The sequence below is a fragment of the Spermophilus citellus genome (genome assembly GCF_964194105.1).
Source record: "Spermophilus citellus genome assembly, chromosome: 5".
Taxonomy (NCBI): domain Eukaryota; kingdom Metazoa; phylum Chordata; class Mammalia; order Rodentia; family Sciuridae; genus Spermophilus; species Spermophilus citellus.
This window is the reverse complement of record NC_138186.1, coordinates 93,195,195-93,216,073: the sequence shown is the minus strand read 5'-3', so window position 1 is coordinate 93,216,073 and position 20,879 is coordinate 93,195,195. Positions and strand designations below refer to the sequence as shown.

Below are 20,879 nucleotides of genomic sequence, written 5' to 3'. Positions count from 1 at the left end.
ACTGAATTTGACTAATCTGTGGTTCATTGGTCAACAGAATGTGTATACATCTTTAACAGCCTAGTTTCATTGACTTAAGTTAAACTAAAAACTAAATGCAGAATAAGATGCCATCCATCTTTTGATATTATTAGTGTCACTAAAGTTACAACATTTGTAGAATACAAGTGAATTTTTTAGTAATTGGATTTCTTAGTAAAATTACACTTTAATGTGATTTGGGAAAAATACTGACTTGATGATATGCAGCTGACATTAAATTTTCATCTGTTTCCAGGTGCATCCAAATGAACTAACAAACGGTGTTATAAATGCTGCATTTATGCTTCTTTTCAAAGATCTTATCAAACTTTTCGCTTGCTACAATGATGGAGTTATTAACTTGCTCGGTAGGTGAAACTACATAAACTTGTTGGGCTGATGGGATATGTGGTAAAACTGACAAACTCTGTGGGTGAGTCTGTTGTCTCACTTCTTGTGCAGTAAAGTGAACCTTGGCAGGAGCAGTGTTGTGTAATAAACCATGATACTGAATATGTCCACAGATGATGGTGCTAGCAGAGCAATGTGGACTAGAGAAGGACATTCATTTTTAAGATATTTCAGTGTAGAGAGTTTGCTACTGTCTTCTCAGGTAAAAGGAATTAAGTCATCAACCTGTTCTTTGGTAGGGGGCTGTCTCTCTGGACTAGGATGCTATGATGGAAGCTTAGCATTGATCTTGGGCGTTGGCTGACTGAGGACTCAGTGGTAATGATAGACATTATCAGCCTTGGGGGTGGGAAGCCTGTGTCATTCAGCCTATTCACAACTTCCAATTCTGACATCATGGCCACTTCCTATGGTGTTCTCTTATCTCTGATTATTGAGAGCCTGTTTGTTTTGCATTCACATGAGATAAAAGTAATCTCGTGCTATTTATCTATTCTGAAAGTCCGTCCACTGTCATTTCTCCAAACCTTCTTGTCACCATGCTTCAATTTAATTTTTCCAAGTCCCTTGTCATCCAGGTCAATCATTGATTTGATGTAGTTCCATGTGTCTTGTCAGCTTTCCTTTGACATAAAGTAGAAAATCGGATACACTGCTGAAAGTTCAATTTAGTAGGAAGATTTCTTTCTACTGTCAAGGTCATCCCTTTGTGGAGATATGATTCATCAGATCACTTCCAGCTGGTTCTAGCATGAGGAGCCATCTCTAAACCAAACTTGAATTTTTTATTCTTCAGAAGCTGGTCATAAGGAGCTCCCCAGAGACCATAGGTACGATTTGAGGAGAAATGGACAAAACAGCAATATAGAAGAAAGAGTAGTTACACTGGGAAGATAAACCTTCTGTTCATACAACCTACCTGCTGATTCATGACCTCCTTAAAACTGATCTCTTACTAAAACTTCCATTTAATAATGGAGTGTACTTGCACTTATTTACCTTTATGGTTTTGTATATTAAATAACACCCACTTTAGGTCTGAGGATCACTTAAAGTTCTGTGATCAGAATCTAAGTCTCTAGAAGTAAACCAACAACAATTTTTCCAAAGGAGTGGCTATCTGAAGATGCAACTCTGCTCTATAGCACAAGAGGCCTGTACTGGAGCATTTCAGAGGCATTCTATAATATTTAAATCTGCTGCAAACATTTTGAGTACCTTTAGATCTCATAGAATGAAGCCCATGTAGCTTCAGGTTGGATTAATTGTGGAACCTGGGATAAAGAAGGGCATTTCACAATGACAGAGGGGTCAATTATCCAGGAAGATATAACTGTCCTTGGTGTGTATGCACCTAAAATCAGAGCATCAAACTACATGAGGCAAAAACTGACAGGTCTGCAAGGAGAGAGAGATGAATCCACTAGTACAATTAGAGATTTTACCACTCTATCAGAAATGGACAGATTCCCCTAGGAAGAAAATCAGTAAGGACGTATTTAAACTTAACAACATCAGTGGAATATAATGGACATCCACAGATTATTTTATCCAACAGCAGCAGACAACACATTCATCAAGACAGATAAAAATCTGGGCCATAAAACACACCTTAACAAATTTAAAAGAATATGAATAATATAATGTCTGCTTTTAGGTCACAAATAGAATTAATCTAGAAATCAGTAACAACAACAAAAACAACCACAAAAATCGGGAAAATCCCAAAATAGGTAGATATTAAGCATCATACTTCTAATTAACACATGAGTCAAAGAAGAGATCTCAAGAGAAATTCCAAAATAGTTTGAACTAAATGAAAATGTAAACAAAATCTATCATAAAATGGGGGCTGGGGGTTGTGGCTCAGTGGTAGCACGCTTGCCTGGCATGCATGGGGCACTAGGTTCGATTCTTGGCACCACATACAATAAGTAGAATAAAGGTCCATCAACAACTTTAAAATATTTTTTAAAAACCTATCATAGAATGTGGGATTCAGTAAAAGCAGCACTTAGAGGAAAAATTATAGCATTTAATGCATTTACTAGAAAAAAATAAAGGACTAAAATTATTCACCTAAGCTTCCACTTTGGGCAAAAAGAAAAAGAAAAGCACATTATCCAAAGTAAGAAGAAAAAGAAATAGTAATAAATTAGAGCACAAACCAATAAAATCAGAAACAGAAAATCAACAGAGAAAATTAATAAAACCAGAAGCTGGTTCTTTGAAAAGATTGATAAAAGATCAAGTCTCTTGCCAGCTAACTAAAAGAGGGGGCCAGGAGGAAGGTCACTTTACTAATATCAGAAATAAAAAGTAGACATCTCTACTACAAATCCTACAGACCTGAACAGGATAATAAAAGAATGCTATGACCAACTCTGTGCTCACAAATTTAATAACCTGTATGAAAAATTTCCCAAAAGACACAATTTGCCAAAATATACACAATAAGAAATAGGCAATCTAAATAGGCTATAATGTACAAAAGAAAGTGGATCAATAATTAACAACCTTCCAAAATAGAAAGCACCAAACCCCAGATGGATTCACTGGTAAATTCTATCAAACATTTAAATGAAAAATTAAACCAATTTTTTACAGTCTGCTCCAGAATATAGGAGAGTAGGGGATGTTCATAATGGGTGAGGTTATGCATGTGTGGAGTCAGGGCACATCTGGAAAATCTCTGTCCATGTCCATTTAATTTTGCTAAAACTTAAAAAAAAAAAAAGGAAAAAGTCTTAAAACAAAATTGGGCATGTCCCTTTCCTATATGCACACTCAATCTGATTAAGGTCCCTGTTTGAAGACCTGGAAAAAGTACATTCAGCAGTGTTCAGTGACCTTCATCAGGATATATGGACTGCACTAAACTCATATTGCTGGACCTGGCTCAGAATTTCTAATCCAGGAGATCTGAGGTGAGGCCTAAGAATTTGCATTCCTAATAAGGACCCAAGTAATGCTGTTCCTGTTGGCTTGAGGACTTCAATTTGGAATCCACTATAATTAGAGCCACTATGAGATGCTGGAGATTTGAACCCACACTTTTTTGCATGTTCACCCAAATTGATAATTATTAATTACATTAAAATCTAATATAATATTCTTTCCTGCCTAGCAGCTTTAGAATCCATTCTAATTCTCCAGATTTTTGCCTTAAAGTTAAGGTTGCTAGATTCAGACAAGTACTCCCTCCCCAGTTTTTTTTCTGAATAAACACCCTAACTTTCACAAGAGAGACCACAGTGAGGCTGTCTGGAACTTTCCCACCTATGCAATAATTCAGTAACTCACAAGATCAGACTCCCATCTGACTTTCAGCTATAACAACCCTGTGGCTGCAAGAGATAAGATTATTTTAGGGGAGGAGTGCCTTTGTCTGAACTTGCCTTAAGCCAATAATTTAAAGTCCTGTGTTTTCATTTTCTTTTTGAAGCTCTCCAGTGGAGACCGGAGCAGTTGTCCACTCCGTGTTTCCATTTGCCTTGTTCCTGTTGTGGTTCCTATCCCATGGTTTGATAAGCTGCATTCCAACTGCTCATTTCACAAAAACTTAGGTGATAATTTAAGTAATTGACTTGCTCCTGTATAGAGCATGGACTTTAAGGATCCCATTTTCCATTAGACATAGGGGATGATCACTTTCATATCTAATTGGGTTACATATCTAACCCCAATTTGACAATTTGAAAGTCTGTTTTCTGCATCTAATTCAGGTACCAAATACTGTGTCTATTCAAGAAACAGAAACTGCTCCCAATATTCTAAATAGAAAGGAATTTAATGAAACTTGAAGCAGGGATTTAGGAGTCATATCAAGTGGCTGTGGCTTTAATCATTACTCCTCAAAATCCAAGAATCCAGCTGGGTACAGTGGCACATGCCTGTAATTCCAGCAGCTCTGGAGGCTGAGACAAGAGGATCACTAGTTCAAAGCCAGCCTCAGCAACAGCGAAGCACTAAGCAACTCAATGAGACCCTGTCTCTAGTAAAATACAAAAAAAAAAAAAAAAGGGCTGGGGATGTGGTTCAGTGGTTGAGTGCCCCTGAATTCAATCCCTAGTCCCCCCACCAAAAAAAAAAATTCAAGAAGCTGGGGTAGAAAGTAAAATGTTGTTGGAGAATTATTTCACATGTTGATGATCTTACCTATCACAAGCAATAGCTGAAAAGGCACAGAAGAGGAACGTCTCTTCAGTGTTAGCTTCCAGATCTCCCACAGGTCTGTCTCATTTGTAGTGCTAAATTTGTACCCAGAACCCTGGCTTTAGAAGAATCCAGAGAGAAAGGTCTGATGCACCAATCATCAGCATCAAAGTGGTCTTAAAGGTTTTATCTTTAGTGAGTAACAATTCTTGCCCTACATGCAAAGTTTAAAACCAAATATATCTTTGTATCAGGTTAGAGATTTTATCAGTAAATCAGATAGAGTAGACTTTCCTATTATCTTTCACGGCTACACTTACTTCTCCTTCCCACTCATAAATGAAAGCTTTTGCTAAAGTTCACTTCTAGCCATTTACTTATCTGCTTTTTCTGTATATTTTTCATTGGGAAACACACACACAAACACACACACACACATGACTATTATCTCTATTTTGATGAGCCTCAAATCCATTATTGTAGTTCTTACCTTTCTTCTGAACTTCAGTTTTGCATGTCTTAGTATTTGTGGACACTTAAATTTAGATGTTGTGTTCTTACCTAAAACTCTGAGTATCTAAAACTGAACTTTTAAACTTACCCTTCCTAATCTCCTTATTTCTGTTTATATATAATTAGTCTTTTAAACCTGAAACATCAGTTATCTTTGAGTTACTCATCTTCCTGAAATCCACAGCCAGTCCAAAAAACTTCTCTCATCTTGTTTTATTGCCATTTTTGCTTCAGGAACATGGATTTAGTGTCTTTGCAATTAAACATGTTCAGTCATGTGATTCTTCTCTAGTGTTGTCCTGAACAGCTACTTAAAGATCTTCTCCTCTACTTTCTCTTTAGGAAGACTTCAGAGAGAGAGAGATGGTGTTAAGAATGCAGTTAGTTTCTCTTTACATTAAAATAATAACAATTCAAGTGCTGACAGTGTGGCTTAGTGGTAGAGCATTTGCCTAGCATGGGCAAGGCCCTACGTTCAACCCCAGAAATGCCCTACGCACAAAACAGGAAAATAATAACCACTCAAGACTCCCCCTCCTTTGGTACCAGGGACAGAACTCAGGGGCACTTAACCACTAAGCCACATCCCCAGCCCTTTTTATATTTTATTTTGAGACAGGGTCTCCCTAAGTTGTTAAGTGTCTTTCTCAGTTGCTGAGGCTGGCCTTGAACTTTCTATTGTCCTGCCTCATCTTCCCAAGTCACTGAGATTACAGGAGTGCACCACCATATCCAACCATTCAAGGCATTTTTGTTAAATGTAACTTGAAAATGTTAGTCTACTGGCTACTAGCACAAAGGGAGGAAAGTTGTGCCTTTTTCTATTAAAGATTTTTCAAAAGTGGTGGAAATATGTGTTCTTGCCTTGTAACATTGTGGTGAGGTGCTGCCTTCATTCAGCATTGTCAAGCTGCTCTTGTTGAACTTATCTAGAACACAGATATGCAAGAGAGTATCCTCACTGTTATGTTTTTTGTTTACCAGATAGTGCTAGAAACTAAATTTATAAATATTTTGTGGGTTAGTTTAATAAAGGACTTCCTGACTGGTACTTTACAGGTAATGTTAGGATCAGTTTTGATGCTACAAATCTTCACAAATGTTTTATCACTATCATGAAACTTACTTCCAAGAAAAACATTCCCGACAAATAGGCATTAGTAATAATGGAAAAATCTAAGCTTGTCTCTCAAGAATGAGATCCCTTTACATTTGGTTTCTTTCCTAGGTTACCCTTCAAAAATTAATACTAATATGCAAAGGAGATTTATCAGAACTTTGCAAATATTCATGTTACAAAGGTCAAATGTGATCATTTCAAATACTGAAAGATATGTTATCTTCAGTATAAAGAAATATAGAGTGTCATTTTGGGGTGACCTATCCCTTCTGTAAAAGAAGTATTTTCTCTAGATCCTATCCTGGTCTCTGAGAACAAGGGAACCTCATATATAAGTATATAGTACAAGCTTTGCATATATAAGTATATAGTACAAGTTGTCTTTCTGTGTTGTTACCACTATTATAGAAACAGCTGTGAGATTATAACCTAAAGCTATAGTGATTTAATGTGTTTTTTTTCTAAATCCTAACTACCATGGAAAATACAGAAATCCAGAGGAGACAGAGAAATTTTTTTTTTATTTTGATGCAATTGTTTATTTTTTTACTTTGTTTTGTTTTTTAATGTATTGGGAATCAAACCCAGGGCTCATGCATGCTACACACTGAGCTACATCCCTAGCCCCTAATGCATTAGTTCTAAAGGGAAATCTAGATTTTTCAGTTTGTGTCACTGCTTGAAGATCAAATAAATAAATTTAGATTACAGTAAAAAAGTAATGTAGATATATGAAATTGTTTATATGAAGATTGTTTATAAAGAGAGGGAAAATTATATTTTTCCATAATAAGTTCTTACTTTCAAATTTTTATATGAAAAAAGATTTCTTATAGTGTCATGATTCTATTGATAGCATTGGGAAAACAGGATAGAGTAGATAAAGAAAATATCCTCAAATTTAGCCACTTTTTGAAAACCTCACTTCTCTCTCAAATCTTAACAAGTAAAAAACAGTGAGTGTTTCTTTTCTTTTCTTTTGGCTTCCCTTAAATACCCTACAGGGGAGGTCTGTGTTAAAAGTAAAATTACCTGAAGACTGTCAACAGAAGGTAATGAGTAGCTGTCCTACATAATTAGTTCTTTGCATAATTACATATTATTAAATTTTTCTTGAGAAAATTAAAAATACTTTGAGGTAGTAAAATTACATATTGAATGACATAAAGAACTCCCAATTATGAAAGACTATAAAAGTAGCATGTGTTTAATCATTTGCAAATATAAAATATTGGACTTATAAAGAAGATACTTGGCCATCAGTTATAATTCATTGCTCTGCTGTGTTGCCATCTACAATGTCAATAATTATTGACTGAATGAATAAAGTGCTGGTTTTCCTTAAAACATAGATGAGGAAAAACACATTTTCATACTGCAATTATAACAGAGCTATGCTAACTTAATGACTGTGAATTCTAGTGTTGGAAGTGCAAAAGAGAAAAGTGAAGTAATTCTATCATTTTTCAGTCTATAAGGTTGAGAAAAAGATAGAATTATAGGCTGCAAAGTCATAACAGGTTTGGTAAACCAAATGTTATTCATAAAACTCCTCTATTTTGGAAAGATCAGTAGAGTGAAAAAGGCGATTGAGGGGGAGGAAAGAAGGATAGAAAAGGGAAGAGCAATGGAATGAATCTGACCAAACTTCAAACTTGCAGATGTACGTACATGAATATAGCACAGTGAACCCCAGTATCAAGTATATCCACAAGATACTACTTTTATTTCTTTATTTGTTCTTTTAGATAGATATTATTCATAAGTGGAATGTAACATCCCATTCTTGTAGTTGCACATGATGTGTAGTTTCACTGATTGTGTATCCCATATAGGAACATAGGAAAGTTATATCCAATTCATTCTACTGACATTTCTAGTCCTATCTCCCCTACCCTTCATTCCCATTTTGTTCTTCCCTCCCCCACCCTTATTGTGCGTTAGCATCTGCATTTTAGAGAGAACATTCAGCCTTTGGGATTTTGGGATTGGCTTATTTTACTTAGCATGATAGTCTCCAGCTCCACCCATTTACCAGCCAAAGTCTCATACTTTTTTAAGGCTGAGTGATATTCCATTGTGTATATATACCTCATTTTCTTTATCCATTTGTCTGTTGAAGAGCACTTAGGTTGGTTCTATAGCTTAACTGTTGTGAGTTGAGCTGCTATATACATTGATGTGGCTTTGCACAAGACACTAATTTTTAAAAACTATAAATAAATTGCAGACAGATCAGTAGAGTAGAGGGACGGGAGTGGGGAAGGAGGGGGAGGAGGAAGTGCTGGGGACTGAATTAGAGAAAATTATATTCTATGCTTTTGTATTTATGTCAAAATGAATCCTATTGTTTTATATAACTAAAATGAATCAATAAAAAAGGTTAAAAAACCCTCTATTTTATAACAAAAATACATTATAATGTTTGAAATAAATCATTTTTGACCCATAAAAGCAGCTATTAATTTATATAGAATACATAAAATTTAAATAATTCTTTAATTCAGAAAGATTTACAGATTATCAACCTACTATATACATATAGATAGATAGATAGATTGATTGATTGATTGATTGATTACTGGTTTATAATGACCTAATAATAAAATAGGGATGCTGTAGAATACAGTCAGAAAATTTGAGGCTGTTATTAGAAAGAATTTGTTATTTTCTAAGACTAAATACTGTGATATATAGATCATGAATTGAACCTTTTAGACAGTTCATGTATCTTTCTACTTTAACTTTTTATTATTTAAATAATCTCATATGAGATATATGACTACGTTAAACCATATACCTTTCTTAAACTACTCAGGTCCCTTTTAATAATTATAGGTTTTGGTGCCAAGTGTTTTGATTCAAACATTAAGCTTTAAGTAGTAATCCCAACATAAGCTTGGAATAAAATAGAATACTCCTTTCAAATTGCTTATTACTTTATCTCTTATAGAAAAGTTTTTTGAAATGAAGAAAGGACAATGTAAAGATGCTCTAGAAATTTACAAACGATTTCTAACTAGAATGACACGGGTATCTGAATTTCTCAAAGTTGCAGAGGTAAGTAATATCAATCTTTTTGGGGAAATGTAATTTTAAAACTACTAGTGCATGTATCTGTAGTGTATAGCAGAATGCATAATTTGGCAAGATATCAGCCACCAAGTCACAGTGATTGGACTAAGAGTGGCCTTAGAAGTCATCTCACCCAACCTGTTATTCAGAGCTATAACCTACACAACCTTCTAATCAAATGATGATTCTACAATCTTTCTTGTCTAATAAGATCATTTCTGCATTGCAAGATGGTCCTTTGCAAGATACTCTATCCTCCCTAATGGCTATTTTTTATTCCTCATTACTGAACCCTAGATTGGTTTTAGAAAAATCTGTTCATTGTTCTTAACATGTAAGTCATAAATTCTGACCTTCCTTACATTGTCAATGATTGATGCACAATGAAAAATAAAACAAAGGATAATTCATTTTATAAAGTTTATAATAAATTGTTTCTTTAGGTTATTTCTTTATACCTAATCATAATAACCATAATTATATAGTTTGTGATCCTGAGGCTATCTGTAAGTTGTTATATTTTTTTTACAAAATCCAGTTATTGAATTTATAATACTGGTTTGAAAATTTTAATATTGCTATTGTAGTCTTCTGGAAGGATGATCCATGGGTTTTTATCTCACATGACAACTAAGTGATTCCTAGAGACTAACCAAAGCGCAGTGTGACGTAAATCTGAGGCTCAACAGCAAAACATACAACACCATGGGTTGTGGAGCATTGATGCCATCCTGTGTTATTTATCATTCTGAGAATATAACCTAAGGACACACGTTTTAGAGACACAATTTCAAAAGTGTCATAAGGCATACATTATCTTTCAGGCCTCATTTATTCACAGTAGTAGTAATTGTCTCACTCAAATGAGATCAAAATACTATCACAAAATGCAGATTCTTGAACTTCAACACATATAATACATAATCAGAATGAAAATCTGTTTTTAAAAATAATATAGGAAGTAAAAGATAAATATGAGCTTATATAGGTTACCTATACACTAAAGCAAGCATCTTTTTGTGTGTTTACTCTTGGATTTACTGATGTTGGTTGTCATTAAGAAAGAATAGGACTGCTTAAATTTTTACTTTTGCTACTACATAGATTTTATTGTCTGTTTGGTATGATTTTCCCATTGGTTTAACCATAATTATCATAAATCTAGTAGAATTATGCCCAAGCACTCAGAGCAGAAGATTATTTTATTGTTCCACTAAATCCTGAGGCACATGCCCCTCAATCTTCCCCTTTGTTACTGGGTGTGAGTAAGGTCCTGGACATGTGACAGTCTGAGGAATATATGTCTCTAATCAGCAGAAAGGCTGGGCTCAAGAGCTCCATGAGAAAAGGGCTGCTTATTTGTCCACTCTAATTTTTACATGTAAATTTGATTTTATTTATGCCTATTGATACCTCGTGTTAGCACTAGCTAAACTTAGGCCATTAAAAGAGTCTGTCTTTAAATAACTGAATAATAAATAATGCATTTTTATTTTAACATTATAAGTAAGATTTTTTATAGAATGGATACTAATTAGCAACATTATTTTTTAATAGAATAAACATTTAGACCACAGTGTAATAACCCTAACCATTTGTAGTTTCTTTCATATTTTAGTTGTGTTACTCATAATTTGAAGGCAGTGCTGAGTGATTATGATCATGATTGGTTAATACAGAAAATTTTCAACAGATGTGCAAACCTTTTTTCTCTCTACCATACAGCACTCAAGAGGTATATGGGCTCATACTTTGTAAAAACTACTTGTAGTTAGTACATTTTGCCTGAATAGTCCATAGAAAACTTTTAGAATTTCATTGAAAAACTATAAATAAGGATGGAGGTATAGCTCAATGGTAGAGTGCTGGCCTATCATGTGCAAGGCCCTGGATCTATTTCCCAGCATCACAAAACAAAATAAAACAAACAATACATACATGCATATTGGATATTCAGGAAATATTAACAGTAAGTTGTCTATCATATAGAGTAGTTGAACAATTTTCATGTTGTTTATTTGTTTTTATGGGGTGCTGAGGATTGAACCCAGGGCCTCACTTGTCCTAGGCAAGTGCTCTACCATTGAGCCAACATTTTAGATTCTTACACTGAATGAGGCAGATAACTGAAACTTTGTAAAATGATTGTTGTACATGTGTTTGGCATTTCTGCTAAACACTCTTCCTTTTTGTAGAAACAAGTTATTCTTATTTGTCTCCCAGAATGTTTATAGATAGAGAGTAATAGAATTTCTGTCATACACCTCACCTCAACCCTCCAATCACATTATGCTTCCAAAGTTCAGGGCAGTGAAAATAGTAACCTTGACAAGGGATTCCTACACTGTATCTTTTAACAAAATTATCCATTTAATGGAAGCACATCACCTTTTTCCAAAGTGATTCCAGTATTAGATATTCATAATATATTCATTTTTAAAAATGCTTCCACCATTCATATTAATATTTTTAATTCACTATGCAAAGAGGTATTAAAGTATAGTAATAAATGGAATGAAGTTACTTTAATCATTCATAATAATATAAATGACATTGGGGAGGCCTCAGTGACTTCTCTAAATCCAGACATTAGTCATTAGAAGGTAAAATCTGAAATGCTGAATTACAGCATGATTGGATCCAGAGAGATGAGGGGCCAGTGCTCTATATCCACAACTGGTCTCAACAGTGGATGGTTTTGCTCCTCTCTCCTCTTTAGGGAACATCTGGAGACACATTTTTAGTAGTTACCCTAAAGGTAACTACTACTAGTCACCCCTAAGCTCACCCTCTATCCTACTAGCATCTGCAGAACAGAGGCCACAGGTGTTGCTAAGCATTCCACCATGCACAGATCAGCCAACAAAGAATTACCTTGCCAAAATCCCAATACTGTCAGGCCAAGAAAGATGGCTCTAGCCATTAAAAAAAGAAAGAAAGAAGGATAGATAGATAGATAGATATAAGGAAGGAAGGGAGGGAGGGAGGGAGGGAAGGAAAAGAAGAGAAAAGAAAAGAAAAAAGAAGAAAAGAAAAGAAGAGAAAAGAAAAGAAAAGAAAAGAAGGGAGAAGGTAGTCAAGACACAAATGGTTTAGGGTTCTTTGTTTGTCTGTTGCAGTACTGGGGATTGATCCCTAGAGCATTCTACCAGTGAGCTAAATCCCTGGACCTTGTAATTTTATGTATTAGGGTCTCACTAAGTTGTCCAGGCTGACCTCAAACTTGCAATCCTCCTGCCTCAACCTCCCGAGTAGCTGGGATTACTGGCATGTGCCACCTTTCCCTACTACAAATGGGTATTTTAATCTCCTATTTGCTATATTGCCTTCTTAAGAGCCCAGTGATTTTACTTCATGCATTTGCTTCTGTGTTTCTTTCAGCATGATCAAAGCACTCCATTTCTCAAGGAGACCTTGATTTAACCTACTCTGTTTCTTCAAGCATCAATTTCATTATCTATATAAAGTGATAAAATTAAAAGTGATATATTGGGCTGGGGATGTGGCTCAAGCGGTAGCGCGCTCGCCTGGCATGCGTGCGCCCCGGGTTCGATCCTCAGCACCACATACCAACAAAGATGTTGTGTCCGCCGAGAACTAAAAAAATAAATATTAAAAATTCTCTCTCTCTCTCTCTCTCTCTCTCTCTCTCTCTCTCTCTCTCTCTCCGTCCTCTCTCACTCTCTCTTGAAAAAAAAAAGTGATATATTATCCTCAACTTTTTATTTTGAACTTACAAAAAATTTTGGTAATTTTCAAATCTACAAATCTATTTTCTCATATTTGCTTCCCCTCCCCCTCTTTCACCCACTTACTCCCATGCTGTCCAAATTACCAGTTTGCATATGTTTTCACCCTGTAATTTCACTTCTGCAAATATATTCTACACATACAAAATGGTATGTGCAGTATTGCTTGCAAGAGACTTGAAGCAATTCGAATGTTCATTACTCAATGACTCATTAAATAAACCACAAGACAGGGAAATTCTATACAGATTTCCATACAGCTTTCTAAAAAATGAGGACATTTACTGGGTTCAGTGGAGCATGCTTCCATTGGCTTGTGAGGTTGAGGCATGACGGTTGCAAGTTCAAAGCCAGCCTCAGGAAAAGTCAGGCACTAAGCAACTCAGTGAGACTCTGTGTGTAAATAAAATACAAAATAGGGCTGGGGAGGTGGCTCAGTGGTTGAGTGCCCCTGAGTTCAATCCCTGGTACCCACCCCCCCAAATGAAGACATTCTGTGCTTTGATATGGATGTGTCTCTAAGATATATTACTGCTCAAAAAATATAAGTTCAGTGTATATAATATGCTATTATTTATATGAGAATGGCAAAATAAATGTATCTATTTATTTCTCATAAATGATTCTCTCTGTGGGGGAGAAGGTGGAAACTATACCCTGAACAAGTTATTAAAACTATGTAAACATTCAGGGTCCAGAGAACTTAGTAGGCATGATTATTAAAATTTTGTCTAAGCAGCTTTTTAGATTTTAGTTGCTATTAACCATGGAAGATACTTTAAATTTTATGCTTCATTTGATTTTTCACTTACTTTTGGGTTCTAGTAAAATTTTAGAAATTTGTTATACATAACTATATTAATAAAATCATTGCTCTGTTGAGTGGAAAACTCAATAAAGAGCATATGTTTAAAGTGAGCTATAACTATGTATGAATTCTTTTACACAAGATTGAGCTGCGGTTTTATTCTTTGTGGTGATCTTCCATTAATTGAAAACAATTGTAAAAAATCCCACTAAGTAATTTCTTATTTTTTAAATCCACAGCAAGTTGGTATTGATAAAGGTGACATTCCTGACCTCACACAGGTAAGTGACTCTCTCAATGGAAGAACTCAGTATGCATGAAATTATTACTCCAGATGTTGTCACAAATAGGCATATTTTTCTGTGCTTAATGGATTTTGAATTTAGGTCAACCAACTTTCTTAGAAATTATTCTATCTTACCTATTCTTTCTAGTTATTGACTATGTTTCTGGAGGCAATGGGAAAGTTTTCCTGCCCTTAAGATGTAATTTCTTCTTCAGCGACAACTGACATTACTAATTGAGTTCATCTTTTCATTCGTGAACTCGAGTCAGAAGGAAACCTTGAATAATGTTTAAAAAAAGCTATGAAAAGCCACTATTGGTAGGCAATCAGAACATTGGAACTTTCTTTCCAGCTTGTCCTCCTAGTTTTTCAAGGTGTCCCTTATGTGAAGAAGGCCAGAACTCAGATGTCACAGTCCTACTACGTACGCTGAGTCTGTCACCCCTGTGAAGAGAAGGAAAAATACATACATAAAAGAAAAACGATTTTTTTAAAAAAATATAGTGGTGATAGATCAGTGATTTGGGAGTGTCCATCTAGTAAGCAACAACAATAGAGGGGCTCGCTTATCAATCCTTTTATCTGTCAGGAGAGTACAGCATCCAACTCCTGGGAAAGAACAGGGCATCATTCACAGATGCAGAATAGTTGTACAACCCTTTTCATAACCGAAAGAAGCAGTTTTTGCTTAATCACTCTGTAGTGTTAAATTTCAGTCCCAAATATCATGTCCTTTAGCTAGAAACAATGTTGTTTTAGAAATGATGGGAGAAAACATAGAACTGCTATCTTATATACCATGACAAATATTATGAATTTTTCGGTCTATAAATTTAAAAAGTCATGTAATAGAAGAAAATCATCATAATAAGTTACCCACTTTTTAGTAGTATCAAAGTGCTTTTAATTGTTTGCTATCCTTAAATGTCTTTAAATATTTACATATTTAAAATGTTGATTTTTAAATTTTTATTAAAAATTGGGAACACACAAAGAAATAGTTTTCTGCATGTGTATTATTAAAATACCTCTCAAATATCAAGAATTCTTCATAAGTAAAACTTAGCAGTTCAAAATTTGATGACGTGTGTTTTTTAGTTTAAAAACTGGGAGATAACTCTTTCTATTAGACAGAATATTCGTATAAAATATTTCTGCTACTATGAGACAATAGTATTCTTAGAGTAAGTGTGTGCCTGAATAAGATATTAACATAATTTGAGTAGGGAAAAAATTAAGGTTACATAAAATATTATTTTAAACTCTCTTTATTAGGGACTGGGGTTGTGGCTCAGTGGTAGAGTGCTTGCCTAGCACGTGCAAGGCCCTGGGTTCAATCCTCAGCACCATATACAAATAAATAAACAAAATAAAGGTATTGTGTATGACTAAAAATAAATAAATATTTTTTTTAAAATCTCTTTATTAGAAGTAAATTTATCTTTGTAATTCATTAAACAAAAATGACTAGTTTCATTTATACATGCTTTTATCCAAGATAGATAATATAAATTAACTTTAAAAAGATGTACATTAAAATATTTATCTCAATGAACTCCTTTTAGAAATGAAAAGTCATCTTTATTTTAACACTGTAGACAAACCTCACTGTAAGATAAAATGAAGACTAGATATTTTGTTAAGGAAAGGAGCTCAGTTAAGAATAGGTCCTGACGTCCATCACATTCCACTATCCTTGCTAATCCCCATTATCCAAAGTACATATATGAAGACACGAATTGGGTGTCAACATACTTTATATACAAACAGAAATATGAAAAATTGTGGTATATATGTGTAATAAGAATTGTAATGCAAACAAAACCAAAGTACATGTATAAAGATATGAATTGTCATGAACATACTTTATATACAAAGATATGAAAAATTGTGCTCTACATGTGTAATAAGAATTATAATGCATTCCGCAGTCGTAATAATAATAGTAGTAATAATTCATGACCTCAGTATAAAAAAATCAAACCAGATACAAAAATCATAAAGTAAAAATTACTTATTTTATTTTTTTTAAAAAATAAAATCCATTAAATAAAAAAATTAAAATTAAAAAAAAAAGAATAGGTCCTTCTTTGTCTCAGTTTGGGCACAGTCTGAATGGACATTAGGAAAGATTTAAGAGACTACGTAAATATCTTTTGATTTTTAAAACTGGAGAATGATAAACTGGGTGTGGTGGTACACACCTGTAATCCCAGCTACTTGGGAGGCAGAGCAGAAAGATCACAAGTTCAAGGCCAGTTGGGGCAAATTAGCAAGACCCTTAAATAAAAGATAAAAAGGACTGAAGATGTAACTCAGTGGTACAGTGCTACTAGGTTCAATTCCCAGTACCCTAAAAAAATAAATAATAAAAATAAAATAGTAGCATATCATTGACAAAAGACTGTGCATACATTCACATACTTGGGTTTAATATTAAATAATACCATATATTTATTATAATTTATATAATTTCTGAAGAAGTCCAGAGACATATTGTATTTAATGATACAAGATGTTTGTTTTCATAATTTGGGGAATAGACTTCACCCTCCTAGAAGCAAAATCTTCTAATAGAAGCTGTTCTGTGGTAGGGATTCATTAGACTCTGGTAGCAGTCTATCCTCTGCTTTTGTAATGACCTTAAGAGCCACATAAACTCAGACATTAACTTTTTAAAATATTTTTTTCGTTGTAGTTGGACACAATATCTTTATTTTATTTCCTTATTTTTATGTGATGCTAAGGATGGAGCCCAGCATCTGGCACGTGCTAGGCGAGCACTCTACCGCTGAGCCACAACCCCAGCCCAACATTTATTTTTAAATTACCTCCTCAGAAAAATTCATCAAGGGATGGGGTTGTAGCTCTAAGGTGCAGCGCCTCACATGTGTGAGGCACTGGGTTCAGTTCTCAGCACCGCATATAAATAAAATAAAGGTCCATTAACAACAAAAGAAATTTTAAAAACAAAAATTCATCTGGTCAAATTTTCCTGTGCACATTTAAATTCATACAAGAGTATAGTATGCTTCTGAAATTTCTTAATTTTTCTTTTGGTATTATGGGAGACAGAGCTGAAGGTCCTCCATAGTTCTTATTTAGAGCCCCTTCCACAGGGCTGATGGAGGTCTCTAACCAAGCTAGGGATTTAGACCAACTATGACAGTACAGTAGGTCTGAGCTGAAACTTGTGATGTTCTGAGTTTAATCCTTTAGGTAGCGTTAGGCTAGGATTAGTTGAGAAATGAGTCATAAAAAACAGATTGTATGGACTCAGTTTAAGTCCCCCAAGATTAGGTTTTGCTGTCAGGCTTCTCCATGGCTACCATGACTACTGAATCTAGCCCTAACAATAGACAAAAATACCTAATAGGATAGCTTTAAAGAAGTGATGTAGACCAAAGGGACTTCCTATAAAAATCAGTTCTCATAACTAGTAAATAAATAAATAATAAATAAATAATTAGAAATCCTCTTGCAGTAAAATGGAAGAGTTTAATGTATATCTTTTAGGTTAGAGAATACACAGTAAGTACCACGGTAGTCATCTGTAGCCCTTTATAACTTGTTCATGTAATCATCACTGCATTTAAATGATTATGCCAGAATGGTGCATGTCTGAAATCCCACAACTCAGAGGGCTGAGGCAGGAGGATCACAATTTTGAGTCCAACCTAGGCAACCTAGTAAGACCCTTCTTAAAAAATAAAAAGTGCTGGAGATGGAGCTCAGTGGTAGAGCACCCCTGCATTCAATCCCCAGTGCAATATGTGTGTATACATACACATACATATACATATATAAATATCAGTGAAATTTTCAAAATACTTTTAAAGGTAATGTTTCAGGTAAGAAGTAAATATGATGTCGGAACTAATATTTTTCCCAGCATTTTCAAATGGTTTCTTTCGGGCTATGATAAAAAATTTGAATCTTTTGATTGCTCCTTTTACATTTGCTTTTAATGATGCTTTACGATCTAAAGCATCTGGATTGTAGATGGATTCTCCCTTTTGGATCCTGGGCATTACACTCAGCTATTAATTTATTTCAAGAAAATGCTTTTTAAATATTATTTCTTTGGGGGGTGGTGCGTATGTGTGTGTGTATGTGTGTGTGTGTGTGCGCGCGCGCGCACGTGTGTGTGTTCCCAATTTAAAATATCTCCATTTATGAAAAATATCTTAGGATTTGATGTCAGGAATTCTGGTTGATCTGAAAACTACTGGTAAAGTCAAGTCTCCTTTTAAAGACTATACCCCCATGCATTGGTAACCATGGAAATATTGCTGTTTTCTATTAGCTCTCATAGTCTGATTTATTCTTTGGGTTGGTGTTTCCATCTGATTTGATCATTGACTTTGCCATTTTTTAAATGAGAAAATAAGTAGGGTGCTAATTATACTTTGTTATCTGGAGTTTCTTTTACAACAGCAGAGGCACTCTCGAAGTTTTGCTCCTTGGAAATGTAGACCATTTTCATTTATTGTATCCTTCAGTCCAGGAAGTCCTTAGAGGCGTAGACAGTGGAAAAGGCACACATTCGTGCACTCCTAGACATTAATATTAACATGCCTTTCTTTTTTTCCCCCCAAGACATTTTAAGAATTTGTTTCTCTTAGATTCTTTCATGTCCTTATAAGAAATGTAAATTATAAAGCACTTTTAAAACCTCTGGGATTAAAAAGCTCCAAATTTAATTTTGTGTACTGTGTATTGCTAAATAACCCCCTTTAAATCCAGAGTCAGTTTTACAGGCTTGAATTCCCTTGTCAGATTTCTATTTCAACTCATGTGATTTTTGTAACTTCTACTTCATTTTCCAATTTTCTCAGTTAAATTATTAAGAATTTCTACAAGAAGAATGAAATTTCAGACTATCTTCATGGTGGTTTGTTTAAAATACCTAAGGAACTTTAAAGGAGAAAATATGACCTCTTTTGTTATCCCATAAATGTTGTTCTCTATTTCATGACTATAAGTATCATTTGTTTTTATTAGACAGTATTTTAAATTTAAGTCTAGCAAAGGATCACTGTTTCTTTATATTGCATATAATACTCAGAACTCACATCTTCTGACAAGAGTTTCTGTGACTCAATATTTTTTTTCCTTACCATATCCCAACAACAACAACAAAAAATTGAATGTAAAAAAGTTTAATTCATATGCACAGGTCTCCTAGTTCCATCATCATTACCATGTTCAGCATCACCAACAATTAGCATGACAATTTTTGATTTATCAGATATGAATCCATCTAAAAATTTTGAAGTCACTTATATATTTTTCTATATAAATATTGTTTGCAATGTATGTTCTGTTTTCAATGAGCATTTCTTTATGATTTACAATTGGGTATATAAAGCAAAATTTCCTTTATCTCTCTTAAAAATTTATTTTTTTAAGACTTACAACTATACCCTTAGCTGCAGCTTACTGGAATTTGTTTTTTTAGTTGATTTTTATCCTGAGTTATATCTTAAAATTATAATTTTTATGCTTTTCTAAATTTATTATATCCTGATAATTTTTTATTTTATTTTTTATTTAGTCCAAAGCTTTTTAGATAACACTGATAGAGCTGTCCCTTCCCACCACACCTCCATCACTTGGATCAAGTTAATATTTTCATTCACTTAGTAATTTTTATATATTTATAAATTGGTGTGTTTTGTTTCACTTAGTATTTACATTTACAATCATATAATTATGTTAATAATAATTATATAAATTTTGAGTTTATAAGTCTATCAATAAAATTTAAATAAATCGTATATATTATAAGCTTTTAAAATTAAAAAAATAATAAGAATTTTATTTTATCATTAAACATATAATTTAAATGTAATTATATTAGTTTCTTCAAATTCTGTAAGTCAGTTTTGCAGTTAGCATAGTTACTGTGAAGTCCTTCAAAAGTAGTTTCACATTAAGGAACAATTATCAAAATTAAATGTACCTGTGAATGTAGTTTGTTGTTTCATTCATTCATGAAATGCTTTTCTTTGAGTGCCTGTGCTGCTGTTAAGGTCTAGTTTGGGTGAAAATTATTTGAGAATGATGAAATTAAATTTATAATGCTTGAGAAATAGGTTGGGTCAAATATTTGTATGAAGTTATTATTTCTCTTCTAATATACAGTATATCACTTTTTATTGCCTGAAATTTTATTTATAGAAAGAAACATTCATGACCTTGTTAATTAAGAGTTGAAATGTATTATTTAGTCTGCCAATGCACAATGCTTTATTATATACATAAATTAAATAGCTCAATAATAAAAATTTAATTATTATGTCTATTAAATTGTATTATTTTCCCCCCAACTCTCACTTAGTCTCCATTTTTAAGTATGATAACAATTTTTTTCTGAATATTTCAATGTGAGGTTTTACTGTATTTTCAAATTTCTATAAATTTCTATTTGGGCACTTTCTCTCTTCCACTGTGGCTTTATGGGAAGGTTGTGAACTTGATTTTGAGTATACTACATTCAAGTAATATCTTAGCAAAGTCTGTCCAAGGTAGCCTCTACACTGAAAACCTGCTGAAAGTTTATTTGGTATGCAGGGGAGTTAGTAAAAGATGGGCTTACCTGAGATTCCATGGATCTTAAATATTTAAACACCAGAAGAACCTAAAATGAAATTATCTCACATGAATATTGGGCTCCACCCATAAACTTCCACCCTGCAAAGTTACAGTGATGTTACAGTGTGTTTACTTTGAAAGAAA

At 33.9% G+C, this 20,879-nt stretch overlaps 1 protein-coding gene across 1 annotated transcript in view; it reads left to right on the top strand.

Annotated features, from left to right (window-relative positions):
* SNAP91 (synaptosome associated protein 91) overlaps nt 1-20,879 on the top strand; it is a 121,944-nt gene that overhangs the window by 48,456 nt on the left and 52,609 nt on the right. The window contains exons 7-9 of the mRNA XM_081295944.1: nt 278-389; nt 9,174-9,280; nt 14,092-14,133. Coding sequence (XP_081152070.1) covers nt 278-389; nt 9,174-9,280; nt 14,092-14,133 — 261 coding nt within the window. The remainder of the gene's footprint in view (nt 1-277; nt 390-9,173; nt 9,281-14,091; nt 14,134-20,879) is intronic.